Genomic DNA, 15,589 nt, shown 5'->3' on the forward strand with positions numbered 1-15,589 from the left:
ACAGGACTTCTGGGAAGTTGCCAGTGACACTCTCAGTGTCTCAAAGTTAAGGTATGAGTGAAGTTAAGAGAGGGAAGTCTCTTAAAGCTGTTTCTAAACAGCCAGTAGAAACATCCAGTTCCATCCAGCAGCAATTGCTTTGGCAATCTACATTGGAAGCTTTGGACACCACTTTTTCTTTTATGTGCTGCACAAAACTCCACTCGTGGCTCATTTTTTAAAAGTGGATTTGGCTCTAGCCCTCCCCTTCAAGCACACATTTGAGAGAGCATCATACGCAGAGCATAGAAAGGATGCTGAATGAATCACAGGAGATGATCTATTTGCCAAAGATTTGCAGGCGGTACCGTTTTTGGTATTTTATGCAGTGGGTCTGTCACATGAAGAGGATTCATATGTGACCTGAAACAACACTGTAAAAACCAAAAGGTTTACCTCCCCAGTCTCAAATCTAGTGTTTCCCTCTCCCCCAAATCACACCACTCCTACCCTTCTACCATCATCGCAACCACATGTTGGCACAAAATGAACAGAAAATAACCACACTCAGATCTGCCTGCCACCCGCTAGTGGAAACTGGGAATTCACTGGAATTCAAGGAACTGGAGGCAGGTCACATGCATTACACCCTTGCTACCGCACTTTATCTGCACAGTTGATATTTCAGAGTTTCATGTATGTTGTTCAGTTTCCCTGAAATTAACCTTTTTAAAAAAAAAGAGAAAACCCCACAGTCTTTCAGGGGGATCAGAAACCAATTTCAGGAAACACTACCAACTTTGATGGTAAATGCAGCCACTGAGAGTAAATGTATTCTTGTGTGTGTTTGTGTGTGTATATCAGACTAAGTTTTTTATTGAATTTCATACAGAAACAGAGAAGTGTATAATGCTACACAACTTACTGCTGGAATGCCACATTGCTATATATTGCAGCCTTACCAATGGTGAGCTATTTTTAGTATGGCCCATGAGCAACCAAGAAGTGAGGACATTTTTTTTTTCAATGCTTGCACCAGGCAAGATGCTTTTTCCAGCCCTGACACCTGGAGCCCTCCAGTGCAGGGCTCCCTCAGCATTGCTCCACCAGCACAGCACAGCACACAGCCTTGCCCTGGGCTTCCCCAGTCTGCAGCCCAACAGGACTGTGTGAGGGAAAACGGGACACTAGGAAAGTGAGAGTAAAATATAAGAGAAATAAAAAGCAAGAATGAAGGGAGGAAAATGGAGGAAGTTAGGTGATATCCTTTCAGATAATTCAAAATTTGTAACACAAATGTATCTAGAAGTGAGCTTCGAATGTCTCTGGTTTTCATCTCTTCAAAAATAAACTATTTTTAGCAGTAAAGCTAAGGTCTGGACCCCACTGCTCTATTCTGAGTGTAGGTCTGCTTCTCCATTTTACTAAAAACATCTACCTGGAGATCTTTGCCCAACAGCCACTCACAGCATTTTGGGGTGCAGAAGTCAAGTCTAATGTAAAGTCACGTTTGCATCCTTCCATAGCCACAGCATATCCATCACATTCCTGCTAAAGCAGCAGCACGTACTACAGAACAAAATGTTTACCTTGCTCAACAAAGAAAAAAATTCCTGAGAAACATCCTGAGATCACAGACATTGTACTACTGTTACTGTGTTTATATACTACTATACCTGGAAATCTTCTGAAGGGCTCTGATGAAGCTCCTGCCAAACCTTTAGCAAAGAAATCTAAACTCACAAAAGATTTCCTCCTGACCAAAGCATATACTGTAAGTATGGACTTGGGCATTTTTAATGTACCCAGAAATTCTGGGTCTCTGGCAGGCCTCTGAAGCTAGGCAAAGCTCTCAGGATGTGCAGGACCTTGCCTGTAAGTGTGTGCTCCACCTTTGCCATGTGGAAGTCACAGCACTCTATGAGCATGAGAAAGGGACTGACTAACTGGAAAATCCATACTCCCTGTTAGCATTTTAACCTTTCCTTATAGACTCAGGGAGAGAGGATGTAAACCTATTTATATGGCAAATCATGAAACAGAGCACAGTATTTAAATTCACATTCATAATTTTATTGGTGTTTCCTGGTAGTATTGTAGTAGCTGCTTGATTGCATCTGTTTGCCTATACAAGTTCTTGAGGGAAAAAGCCCCAACACATGACATTTGAAGAAAAATACCTGCTTTCTCTCGACAAGTTATCACCCAGGTAATCTGAATTTTTATACTGGTGATTAGAGAAATCTAATTATGGAACTTCAGCTGAGATACATAGTAAAACAGCAATCCCCTGAGGACTGCATTAGTTTATGTTGGATGATATATTAGTTATGTTGGATGTAATATCAGGAATATACAGATCATTCTGTTTAGAAGTAAACCCAGAAAGTCATGGATGTAGTTTTAGTACTGCTGCAGAAACTGAGAGGTTACTCAGGCCATACTCCAAGTCATAGTACGAGGCAGAGCCAAAACAGGACAGCTGAAGCAAAGAACTAAAGAGAAGTACAAATTTTAAATGTCGTCATACAAGAATAGCTCCAGCCACCTTACCAAAAGGTTTTTCTGTGAATAAAGTTGTATTAGAATGACTTGTGGTTTGAGGTTATCATATGTCACTACTCATACATTCAGTAAGTTTTTGAAGGTTACCTTGGCAGGCTTAACTAAATTTGTGTATGTGACTAAGTCTAACACTTCCTCTAGACTCGTTATCAGACATTTTGTCAGTATTTTGACGTTATTATCAAGTGAAATAGATCTACAATTGAAATACAGCATAGCATTTCTTTCCAGTTTAAGATTGCTGATAATAAAACAACTCACAGTGTCAGAGGACAAAGCTGCCCTTAAAAAGTGAGTTACCACAGACATCAAACCTCCCAATGAGCAATTCAGTGAGATGTCTCCAGAACTCCAGCGGGAAATCCTCCAGGCTGGGCACTCTTCCCACATTCATATTCTCAATTACCTGATTTACTGACAGGGGACATCAAGGCCTGCATGCTAAACTACACTAATTTTACATAATGTAGTATGTCTTCTTAATTACTCCAAAAGCATGTGTGGTGAGGTCTGTATCTAACTAATATAGATCCTTCTAAAATTAGAGAATGCTTCATTAATATAGTTGGATGATGTTTCTAATTTGCCACTTTAATGAGAGATGCCAAAAATTCTACATTTAAAGGACTTTTATTTTGTGTCAGAAACTGCCAGTTTATTCTCCTGATTCCTAGAAATTCTGCTGGAATTGGCATATGGTGAAGCTAATCTATTCTGAACACAGCTTGTTGACTTCACATGTAAAATTGGCTGAGGTTTGCAATAAATCTGGAGAGGGAGAATGTCTGAGAAAAAAATCCAATTCTTTTTCCACAAAAGCAATTATGGTGGGTTGTTGTTTTTTTTTTTTCCCTTCCCTTTTCTTGGCAAATGAGGAATTAATATTTGTATTCTGAAGCAGGCTGTTGAACCACCTGTCAGGACCTATCCTGTCTCCAGGGACAGAGGAGGAACAGAAATCTGGATAATTTCACAATACTTTGGAAACTGAGAAATTAAAATTCATGTTAGCTATTTCTTGCATAGATCTTTGCAGACATATGTTACATAACTAGCCAAGGCCATAACAAAATCTACACTGGATCTATCCACACAGTAGAATAAAAGATGCACGTTCACCATTTTCTATTTGTTGGGTATAGGAGTTGTTAGATACTGCAGGACCCTAATATATTCTATCATCATGAGAGTTTGGGTGGTTTATCATTTTGAGATTTAACTGCAAAAAAGATCTGACAATTAAGATAGATTACAACCACAGTAGGAATACGGAGGTCAGCATGCCATGCAGGAGGCAAGCCCACAAAAGATGTTTTCTGAAGGCTGAATATTAATGGTGATTTTTTCAGATCCAAGCTCAATGACTTCAAGTATTAAAAATCCAACCAAGTATGACTGCCTACCTGGATCTGGATGAGAAGCTGCAAGGTACTGCTATGCCATCGCCTGATTTCTCAGCTTCCTATGTGCTACTTCTGCCTCCTATAATAGCACTCTGTTGGTCTTTGTTCACTTTAAGAATAAGAGCACTTTTTTACTTTTAATTTGGACTACCGAGTCTCTGTATTCAAGGAAACAAAACCATATTAAGAATGAATTTTAACCAGATTCTGTGGACTGAAAATCAAAGGCGAGGGAATGTTTGTCATGTACTCCACCTCACCCCAACCATAAAAATCTCCTCATGTGGTGATTATGCCCGTGAATGAAATGCATCAGAAACTGATTCCACAACCTTTGAATTATTTCACCAGAAGTTCAACATTTGCATGTGGTTTGAATAGATGGAATCATGGGAGTACCAGAAAGGGCATCAACACCCTTCACCTGCAGCAGCAAATGCAAATTTGTAGTCACATAAATCATCCAGAACACAATCTAAACAGGCATTGAAAACAAGAAGTGGTGGAAAATGCCTGTAAGAATGGGAAACTCTAAGAGCAGAGGGTAAAGAGACCTTTAAAATAGTAATAAAGAGACACTGGAGGCCTTTTTGGATTACGAATTGATATTTTGCTTGATGTTGTCAAGGTTCCCACTCAAAAGTAATTTTTTCCCAAAGCTTATGACCTCTCCTGTGCTCCCTTTACAGTCAGCACCCCCTTCCCATATTACCTGGATATATAACCACCTGAGGACTCTCACTGCATGTACACCCAGTAAGCTTGCTCCAAAACCCACAGCACAGTCCAGTGCCATGGCTGGTTTTCCTGTGCCATGTTACCACTCTCCTTTCAGGGCCTTGGGATCTGAAAAGCCATGAGAACAGGGAACTAGAGAAACAGAGAATGTGGCTTCAACAGCAAGGGAGAGAGTTGCCAGGCAGTAGAAAGGGAGCAGAGATCTGTACTGACTTACTTTGGAAAGGATCACTCAGGTATTGCAGTAGCCAGACTAAAGTATAATTAGCAACTGGCTCTTAAAATCGAGGTCTGTGATGCTCCAGCCAGCACTGAAACCTCTGTGGTCTAGTAAGTGTATCTGGAAGCCAAACTACCTTCATATGGTTCTGCTTTAAAATACCCAGTTCACTATTTATAGCAGCAGTTCCCCTGACTGCATGGCAGCCTGCTACCTCTGCAATTAGCACCGACTTTCTTTTTAAGGATCCAGAGTTCCTCCATCAGCTGTGGAGTATGCACATACATACACAACCAAGCCACACAGATCTCTCATTCATATGAAAAAAAACCAGAAAGCAGGCTGCCCTTTCACAACACTTTTACCAACAACTTGAGGCTTTCCTTTTTTTTTTTTTTTTTTTTCACTCAACTAATTACCAAGAAGGATGTCTAAACTACTAAAATGTAGAAAACCCAAACCACATTTTTGTATGCTTAACTGTTCAGCATTTGAATTCATGAGACTAATCCGAATCTTGATTTGACTTAGTTAATATCAACAAAAGAACTTCCACTGAACATCAGAGAGGGTCCATTTAGTCTGGGCTCAAGGGATCAAGGAACTAACGTAATTTAAAATAAACAATTCCAGAATAGCCAGCTTAGAAAGAAACTTTCCTCATAGCCTCAGTTAATTTATTACTTATTTATACAACAGTTTATATCTCTTAGATACATTTCAGACAATTTGAACTATTCAAAGGAACTTACAGGAGGGGAAGACTCAACTCTTACTCAGTTAAGTACACAGTTAAGCTTAATTTGTTCAACTTTCAAAAACCACAGCTTTTCATCCTAGCCAGTAGATGTGCACTTTCTCACAACTAATACTCACAGCCATCCTTTTTAGAAAACAAAACCAGCTAATTTTTGTCATCCATCCTAGCTGGATGGGATCTGGTTTGTATATTGAAATTCTCCTAAAGTACTAATTCTGTACCAGATGGCTAGCCCTTGTCTAGGTATTAGGCATGATGCTTATCAATGCTTCATAGCAAATTGGTGACATCTGAAAAAATATTGTGTTCTTGGCATAATGACTGGTGTATGCTGTGACAACTGTGCCATACATATGTCGTTCTTCAGTGATATCTAGCATGATAATTAACATCAGTGTAAACCAAGTTTTATTTATAGCCATTTTACCTGGAAGTAAATGACTTAAAAGGCTAAGAGGATGAGCTGTATTCATCAGGCCCACTTTATTATCTCTTAACTTAGAAAATGATTGGATAGTATGGAAATAGAGATGTCTAGTCACAATAGTTATATCTTTAGTGTATGTCCCATTTAAATGCGTCAAACTGTGACCTTAATACCTAGTTAAAGTTGATGACGGAGGTTCACACTTCTCTCAGTGATGCTGGTTTCAGTGCATCTGAAAGCAGACTCAGAAACAATGTGGTGCCTAATTTACTTGCAAAATCAAAGAATTCCGATTTCAGGGGTTTCATTTAAATGAAAATTCAGATTCTGGAGAAGAAAACAAAACCCACTAAAACAGGAAGGATGATATTGTGGTTAAGTTTCTAGTATGGGGCTCTGAAGACCTGAATTATGTTCCATTCCGAGCCCTTCTGCAGACTATCTTGCTCTGTGACTTTAAGCAAATCACTGAATCTCTTGGTGCTTCAGTTCCCCTTTTCTAAAGATGATGTTGCTGATTTGGTCAGTTTAGATAACGAGTGCTTTCATGTAAGAGCTACCATTTACAATATGAGCACAAGAGAGGCTCTAACCTCAAAACACTAGTAGTAAAATATGTAACCCCATTTACTTGAACTGCTCTTACAAGAAAATAGCAATTTATTAGACTTGGAAAACTATTTTGATTACTCATTTACAAGTGCCTTCGTAACAATAACACAATTGAGCTGATTTAACATTCCCATATTAATTCCCACACTGATCACCCACTGACTATACCAAATCCTAAACAACATGCTATTCTACAGACACACTGGCCTGCCAATTAATCCAGCTTCTATTTTCAAAAATTAGGAGCAAAGCTGAAATTGGGAGTGTCTGCTGATTTTCTAAGCCTTTCAATTTTTTTTTTTTTTTTTTTCCCCCCCTCAGAGGACTGTCCCTGCAGGGGGGATGAATTCAGCAGGGTGTGGAGTGCCCCATAAGGAATTTGTATTGGGAAATACCATACACGGTATCACAACCTCCTCCCTCTTGGTGGTTTCACAGGGTGAGGAAAGGCTTGAAGCATAAATAAAGGAAGCTCTGCCTGCATTACACTGCTGCTAGTAGGGTGAAGAGTGTGGTTTTTGAAAATCAAACAGGAAAATGTCTCCTGCATCTCCAACAGATACAGTACTCTCCTACCTTCAAAACCATCTCCAGGAGCATGTTTTTTCCCTTGCTGCCTCCTGGCAGACCTCTCCTGGCATCCATATTCCCAATGCTTCCTGAACAGATTCCCTCTAGCCTTTGTCCTGTTTCTAGCCAGCAAGCTGTGCTCCTGCTGCACAAATGCCTAGTGATTCCTCTGAATTTTCTGCATTTTCCAAGCCAGTGTTCACAAAATAGGGGTAAGGACTTTTAACAAAAGCTGAGTTTGTTCTTTATCCCAGCCTTCAGAGATTTACTGATACAACCCTTCAGATCAAAAGCATTTACTTTCCTGCCCCAAGAAACAAGGGAGAAGGGGGTATGGGATAATGTCTCCCAATCATTTTCTTTCTCCCCAGACTTTGCCCTTCTTTTCTGAGACCATCAGCAGGGAAGAAAGGGAACACAATCTGTTTCTCCACAAATGGTACTTCGTGAAGAGGAGAAAAAAAAGGCATTTCACGAGGAAGGCTTTACCTACCAAACAGACTCTAATTCACCTTGCAATAAGCAGTAAGTGCTCATTAAGCTGAATGACAGAGCACATGTCAGAATCATCAGAACTGGCAGCAGAGCTTTCAACTTCAGCTGTCTAGATGTCTTCTTTCGATGTCTGCTCTGCCCAGCAGCTCTGCCTCGGCTCCAGATTTACACCTTGCCCTCTGCTGGGTAGTGTAACTCTTTTTTACCCACCCCTGCTGGGATGGAGCTCTGTTTAAGGCCTGGATTACGAAGGTTTTAAGTAGCGGGAGAGGAGGTGAGAAAGGAAACAGGATGAGAAAGGAGGGTTGCAAAAGGGAATACGAGTGGATATCCCAAGAAAGTTCATCTTATGGGACCCTCAAGTCTAAAACCCTAGGTCTTTTACCACAAAATCTTCACTCACTGCACAAGTCTCCTTCACACATTACGACTGATGCCCACCTCTCCTGGGCAAGCCTTTTTAAGGCACTTTATGGAGCACCCCAGACCACTCTCATGATGATCCACACAGAGATGGTATCAAACTCCACAAGCAGCAGCCTGATGCACTTGGCTTCTGATGTCCAAGCTGGCAAACTCACTCCATCACTCTCCTCAGCGACTGGGAGCTCACCTACCCATTCGAGCCCTGCCAAGCTCTGAAGTTTTGCAACTGTTATTACCACATTCCTGCTCAATGAAGAAGACTTTTTGGACAGAAGCTTTGTCAGCTGCACTACTCAGTACATGGCAGACAGACTGCACGTGCACTTGGAGGATCCCCGTGATCTTACAAAATTAAAAATTACATGAGAGTGGAACAGCTTTCCTGGCACGCCTACAGCAACCTGCAGCCAACCTCCATCTCATCTGAAAAACACTCCCATCACTGTGCTGCATTACAGCCCTGCCGTGGTGCTCCACTCCTTAAAGCCACAGTGATGGATGGCAGGAGCCATGGCAGGGAGGGCGCTCGCTGGGCGCCTCAGGGGTAGCTGAGGACTTAAGAGGATCTGAGCTGTACTTTTGGCTGATTTATCTTATTGTGACACATTAAGCACTTCAAACCTCTTTTCTCTGGAGGGGTGTCAGGGAGGAAGAGGACTTTGTCTTGCCTCAGTTAGACTTAAAGCTACTAAGGGGCAAGGCCTGCTTGTACTATGTCTGAACATGCACAGTGCCTTTCACAAAACAGCCACGGAATCTACTTGCTGCCTGGAGCACACTGCACCAGAGCAGACAGTGACAAAACATTTCTCGCTATTGCATGTTCAAATTCTAAAGTAAGTTTCAGTTCCACCGTTCCTTCATGCTTTTGTTTTACAGAGAAAAGCAGCTGAGCTTCCCTCCCCCAGCTGCTTATGCCAAATGTTAGCTTAAGCACAGTTACTCAAAAATAGTTTGGAAGAGGATTCTGAACACCAAGAGAATCTCCGTGCCAGGTCTTAAAATTAATGACAAGCTCTGTTTCTCCAAATTCATGACAACTATACTCTCACATGACAGAAGATAAGCAGTAAATTTTGGTGTCTAAAGCATCATCAGAAATTTCCAGGCTCACCTACTGTAGACTGGCTGCAGATCACTGCAAGGCACTGTATGGCCATCAGGATAGTTCAGTCTGTGACCACACTGGAGTCTGAAAAGAATATTCAGTCTCAAAGCAGGAAATACATTCCCTCAACTTCATCCCAAAGGACAACTTATAAGTCCTTGCCAATCCCTGTCCCCTTAATAATTTGACAGAAACACTTCCTTTCCATTGTCACAAAGCATCACTGCAAAGGGAAAAACATCCTCTCTCTGGTCCTGATGTAAAGAAGCATTTTGGCTGCAAAACCCATGCTGCACGCCCCCAAACACACGTGCTGTGGAAGCAACGCATTCAGGTCTTAATTCCAGGTTCAAGTCAGTGGAATTCTTCCCACAGTTTCTGCATTTTTGCACTTGCCTACACAGATGAATTACTGCACAAGGTATGTATTAGGGCACTTGGCTTCCAAAAAAGACAAGGAATAATCAGAAGAAAGTCATCTTGGCCTTTTAAACAGATGTTGGTTACTACTTTAAGAAACATCCTCTTTGGAAGAAAGCACACTTTACTGGAGCCTGCTTAAGGGAGCACACAGACACTGCTTTGGTACTTGAGGTTTCAAATCTCCCTCTGGGAGAGCAGAACAGCATCCCAAGCCTCCTGCACTGGCTGCTAGTGAGGTCAGAAATACAGCTGGGGATTTGAACAGTTACTTTTAAAACTGATTACCCTGTAGAAAACCCCAGAGAAATTCTGTTTTGAGAACTCAAAGCTCTGTGTAGCATCTGCACAGTCTTGTCGAAGGACTATAGAATCTCCGAATGTTTCACTTTAACGTTAATATTGGTCTAAATTTGCTCCCCTTCTTGGACATTTAAGTTATACATTATGTCCTCTCACCTGTTCTGCCCATGCTGACCTGTTAGCTTTGAGGACAGCAGCTATCTTCACGTTAAAACTTCCCGCGTTGGTTGCTCGCTCACTTTCCTTGTCATTTTTTTTTCCCCACGTTTTGAGCTAGCTGCCAGGTCAGAGCCTTGTTCATCACCCGCCGCTAGCGTCCCCTCGCCTGCCTTGGGGCTCAGAGCACTCCTGCGCCCGGGCAGCACCTCCTGCCGGGCCGGGCCCCCTCTGCACCCGCGCCCGGCCGCTCCCCACCGGCGCCTTCTGCGCCGCCGCTCTGCTGTGCCCGGGGGGAAAAAAACAAAACCAAAACCAAAACCAACCAACCAACCAAGAAAAAACAAGGAAAAAAGAGTAAAACCAGATTTAGTCAGACAGAAGAAACGGGGCACCCGGGGCTGGGGACCAGCACCAGAGCGGGGCGGGCAGCCCGCGGGGCCCCGCCGCAGCCCCCCGCCGGGGCTCCGCACCGGGGCAGCGCCTCCCCGCGCCCGCCGGCACCGGGGCTGCGGCGCCGGCTCCGGGCGCGCTCCGCGGGAAGCCGGGGCACTGCAGGCTTGGCTAGGCTCGGCTTGACTCGGCTCGGCTCTTTCGGAAAGTGAAAGTGGCAGCCACGTGTTTTCGGAGAAGGCAGGGGAGGAGCCGGCACAAAAGCGCCGCGGCGTTAAATAGAAAGCAGAGGCGATGCGGGGACCCAGAGCGCTGGAGGTGCCGCCCGCCCGCCCGCCCCGCGGGAGCCGCGGCTCGCTGCGGCGCCAGGCAGGGCCCCCGCGCGGAGGATGCTCAGCCGCCCGCCGGGGCCACCACTAGCACCGGCCGCCGGCCCCGGCGCGCCCCTGGCCGCAGCCCGCGCGTATGCTGCGCGCCCCGGGGACGGCTCCCGCCCGCGGCGCCCCGCGCCAAGGTAAGGACGGACGGGGGGGTCTCGCCAGCGGCCCCGCGGGGAGAAGAGGTCAGCCTCGGGAGGCACGGCCGGGGAGCCCTGCCCGGGGTGCAAGAGCCTGGCGGCTTTGGGGGGGGGGGGGTTTTGCCTTTTTTGTGTGTGTGTTTTGGTTTGGGTGTTCGGTTTGTTGTTTTTTTTTTTTTTTTTGGTTTGGGTTGTTTGGTTTTGTTTGGTTTTTTTTTTCCCTCTCCCCTCCCTTTTTGGCCCAGTGTCCGTGCTCAAGACGGAGCTCTCGCGCCTGGCATAAACCAGCGGGAAAGCCAGTGGAGCGACCCCGCGGGGGGAAGCGGAGCAGCCCCCGGGCCGAGCGCGGCGGGCGGCGCCGGCGGAGCCGAGGCCCCTGGTACCGGCCGCCCGCTCCGGCTCCGGGGCTCCGGAGGCTGGTGTGCCCCGCGCTGGCTGCGCCCTTCGGAAAGGCACCGCAAACTCTCTTGGCTATGGACGGCTCCTGCTAGGGAGCCCTGCGATTTTTACATCTCGGGCTTAGTGGTTATTTCTCACCAGAGTGCCCTGAAATTTAATTTTTTTGTTAACTTTAAATACTGCGCGATAATCCTGGCTCAGTAATTGGAAAAACTGACATCAGTTTCCTTTTTGCTGTGTAAAGAAAGCCCAATGCTACTTTCAGCCTGTTATTTGCCAGCATAAGGATTTTACAACACTCTGCTGTTTCAGGAGGTATTATGACCTAAATGAAACCAAACATCAAGTTGTTAAATTAGCACAGACAGGAATCCAGCTGCATACTTTCTTTGAAGTCCTCATTAGCATGTTACCCTGAACCGTAAGAGGGCTGAGGGATTCATTTCTGAGAACACTTGAAGGTTTCTCAACAAGCTGCTGCTGCAGATCTATATCTGACTATAGGGATAAATCCTAAAATCTATGCTTGCCAGTAAGGTCAAGGCAGCCAGCGGAGATGTATCGAACCACACTGTCAGAGGTAGACATTTCAGGCCAAACTCATTCCTGGTGCAGCACTAATTCCTTTGAAGTAACACGAGGGATGAATTTAGTCCCTCATGCTGAAAGATATATCAATAGGAAGCAATTTAGATTGGGCCACTTAAAGTGCATGTAATACAAAAAAGAGAGAGAGACTGAGGAGTAATGCTTTAAAGGTTCACAGAGGTTGATTTGTGTATGCTAGTGAGGTTGTAGTGTTGCTGTCCCAAGGGAGAGTTGGGGGAATAGGAAACTGCCTTTTATGGCTGAGCCTCAGGTTCACAGGAGAGAGGAAGGTAGTTTTAGGATTACTGTGTAAATTGGCAGTGTTACAGGCTGCCCTTCCAAGTTACGCTTTAGTCGCACAATGGCACCTATTCACCCCACCCTCTTCCCCAATTGTCCTGAGACATACCCACCTGCAGAGTTTACATTTCTTTCACCCACTTTATTGTTTTCACACAATGTACCAAAGAATAGTATCTTGAGTTCTGACATCTCAGCTGGGACTGGGGAAGGGAAGGAGGGAGGTGCAGAGAAACTGGGAAGCCAGTTGTAAAACCTTGTTGCTTTGTTCTCTGAAAACCTGACAATCTGATGGCACGTACACAAGATAAGTTCTCACTGAGAGGATCCTGTCAGCTGACCCTCGGTCCTGATATGCCTCTGGGCTCACAGCAGGGAAGCTGCATTATCCTCTAGCCACTGATGTCCTTGCTAAATATTTTCGGAGCTTTGGACTTTGTCATAGTGACAGACTGCTAATCTTGTCAGAAAGGGAGCAGTTGTTTGCCCGGTGTAAATTGGCGAATCAATATTTTATTCTTGTATAATGGGTGGGAGGCATGTGAATGGAAGACTTGGTCATTCAGAGCCTGCAGCCGCTTTTCTCTGGGGATCTCACACTGTGTCTCTTTGGCGTTTCAGAATAGCTGCTGGAAAGCTGCCCTGCCGTAGCCGCTGACGCTATGGAAGACCGCATCCGCTGCTCTAGGCTGTAGGATGGTAGCGCACAGCAAGGTGTCAGCAGATAATGCAGTTGCAGCAGACCCGAGACGTCTACTTGACCCTCCAGCACGGGATCGTTCACAGGCTCGAGGCTACCACGGCCCAGGCCGGCCCAGCACTGTGCAGGCGCAGAGCAACACGCACTTCCGAACCTTTCGCTCGCAAGCGGATTTTAGTAGCATCACTCGAGCAAGCAGCCTGCTGGATGCCTGTGGCTTCTACTGGGGACCTCTGACTGTCAGTGCTGCCCACGAGAAGCTGAAATCTGAGCCTGAGGGCACCTTCCTCATCAGGGACAGCACACAAAAGAATTGCTTCTTTGCCATCAGTGTTAAGACTGCGACTGGGCCCACCAGCATCCGGATAAATTTTCAGACTGGCCGATTCAGCCTGGATGGCAGCAAAGAGACTTTTGACTGTCTTTTTAAGCTGCTGGAACATTACCTAAACTCGCCGAGGAAGGTACTGGTTACCCCCCTGCGCAAAGTCCGCGTGCAGCCCTTGCAGGAGCTCTGCCGGAAGAGCATTGTGAAGACGTTTGGAAGAGAGAACTTAAACCAGATTCCTCTCAATCCTGTTTTAAAGGACTATCTGAAATCCTTCCCATTTCAGATATAAGTACAGCATTAACTGTATAGGGACATGTGAGAGATGTGTAAAGAAATCCAGCTTCCTGGGTTTTTAAACATGTTTGACAGTGAGCAAACTTATTTTTGTAGCAATTTACTGTATTTTGGGATGGAACTTGAACACTTGACTTCTTATGTTTACAAAAACTGTTTGCACAAACCTGGGGTTTTAAAACCCTGGCATAATTTTTCTGCCAAGCAGAATATTTTATTATTTTATAATATTTTTAACGATATTAACATAATAAACTTTATTGTGAAAGTTTTTAAAAACAGCATCTCTGTTTTTAGTTTTAATGGCTCTAGTACCTACCCTGCTGACAAACTTTAACTGCTAATTGAGTGTGTTAAGTGCAGACAGGTCGTCGTGTGCTCCTGCTCTTTGTCCTACCAGACTAGTCTGTTTTAGTGCTAGGCCAGCAGGCAGAGGATTCCTGCCCCCAAAAAGCCTAAAACAGAAAAATGCAAGTGAGCAGAACATGTACTCAGGCGTGAATCTGCCCAGGAATCTTGCTCTCTTCTAAATCCATGAGAGCAGGAACAGTGTGTTAAAGACTACTTGAAAGAGTGAATTGAACCCTTGGCTGTGCTAATTGCACCAACTCTGGCTTGCTTTATTTCTGTTAAAAGCTACAAGGCTCTAAGCAAGAAGACGTTGCTGTCTGACATAACCAAACCACATGAACATCGGTGGGAAAAAGTAAAACTGTCCAGAAAAGCCATTCACACACTTTAAAAGGCTGAGAGTACTGTATCATTGTGATGCACAGGGGGAAGGAGAGCTTAATTCTCTCTAAATTGGCATACACCAAATGGTGAAGGTGCAGGCATCTTTAGACTTTAAAAAGGTGCTTCTGGTCTTAAATTCCTGGTGCTCTGCAGAGCACAGTCTTGGTATTCTAAAAGAAACTATGATTTAGCTCCATGACAGGATGCAGAGAGCATAAGCCTGTAGATTAACAGTTGTAATTTCTAATGGCTAAACTGCATTCAGAAAAAAATAAAACACATTAGACTGTTTTGTAATACCATTTGTAGAAAATGGGTGAAGGTACCACTGGGTTTCTATCTGTTTGTAAAATACAAAATCGGTGCCCCATAGAGCTGTAATTATGAATGACTTGAGAAGTCTAATTTGGCAAAACATCACCTGCATTATGAGAGTGATTCTCCCCTCCCCCCAGCATTTCCTGAGATCCATGAAAAGCTGACTTGGAAAACCAGCTGAACTGAATCACTTCAAAGGAGTCACAGAGTCTTTCACAGAAATGTACTCTATCAGCACAGATCTATGGTGCTTACAGTAACTGTAAGCAGTAAATGAAGTCATCTGCAGAGTTTGGAAGATAAAAGGTCTCTCCCTCTACTGTAATTGACATTCCTTTTAAAGCTAAAGCCACTTTTAGGAAACATTGTGTTATATAGTGTTCCTTACCGAGTAATTTGTTTAATATCATTTACTCTACAAAATCAACTCTTACATCATTGATGTTTCTTTGGAATAAATAGGTTTTCTCCTCAAACATGACTAAGGATCACTCTCAGTGCACTGGACATTGTGAAAAAGGGAAAAAGAAAGAACATACAGGCAGTATCATGTGACCCTTTACTGTGCTGCTTCCCTGGAAATGTTCTTTGGATGGATTCTGTGTAAGTGTCTCCCAGTTTCCTTGTCAGCCATCCCTGGCTGAGACTAGCAGACAACATTTCTGCTTAACTCTAAAGCTGGGATTAGTTGAGGAATGATGGATGCATTTTCCCACAGCAGCTACAAGGATATAAACTGGGAAGCAGTGAATGCTGTGCTATGCAGCACATTCCAGAACCAGAGCAGAGCAAAGGGACTGCCTGAATATGAATAGCTTTAAGGAGTTAAATT

At 44.2% G+C, this 15,589-nt stretch overlaps 1 protein-coding gene across 1 annotated transcript; it reads left to right on the forward strand.

Moving 5' to 3' along the window:
* The first annotated feature begins 10,892 nt into the window (after positions 1-10,892).
* SOCS1 (suppressor of cytokine signaling 1) lies at positions 10,893-13,977 on the forward strand. Its single transcript, XM_074919284.1, has 2 exons — positions 10,893-11,089; positions 13,001-13,977. Exon 2 carries the CDS (start codon positions 13,076-13,078, stop codon positions 13,697-13,699), a length of 624 nt encoding a protein of 207 aa, XP_074775385.1. The 5' UTR covers positions 10,893-11,089; positions 13,001-13,075; the 3' UTR covers positions 13,700-13,977.
* Positions 13,978-15,589: the final 1,612 nt, after the last annotated feature.

This window comes from Athene noctua, chromosome 15 (assembly GCF_965140245.1).
Source record: "Athene noctua chromosome 15, bAthNoc1.hap1.1, whole genome shotgun sequence".
NCBI lineage: Eukaryota > Metazoa > Chordata > Aves > Strigiformes > Strigidae > Athene > Athene noctua.

Excerpts from the sequence above, each read along its gene's own strand:
- SOCS1 (XM_074919284.1), top strand. The coding sequence starts at position 13,076 with ATGGTAGCGCACAGCAAGGTGTCAGCAGATAATGCAGTTGCAGCAGAC.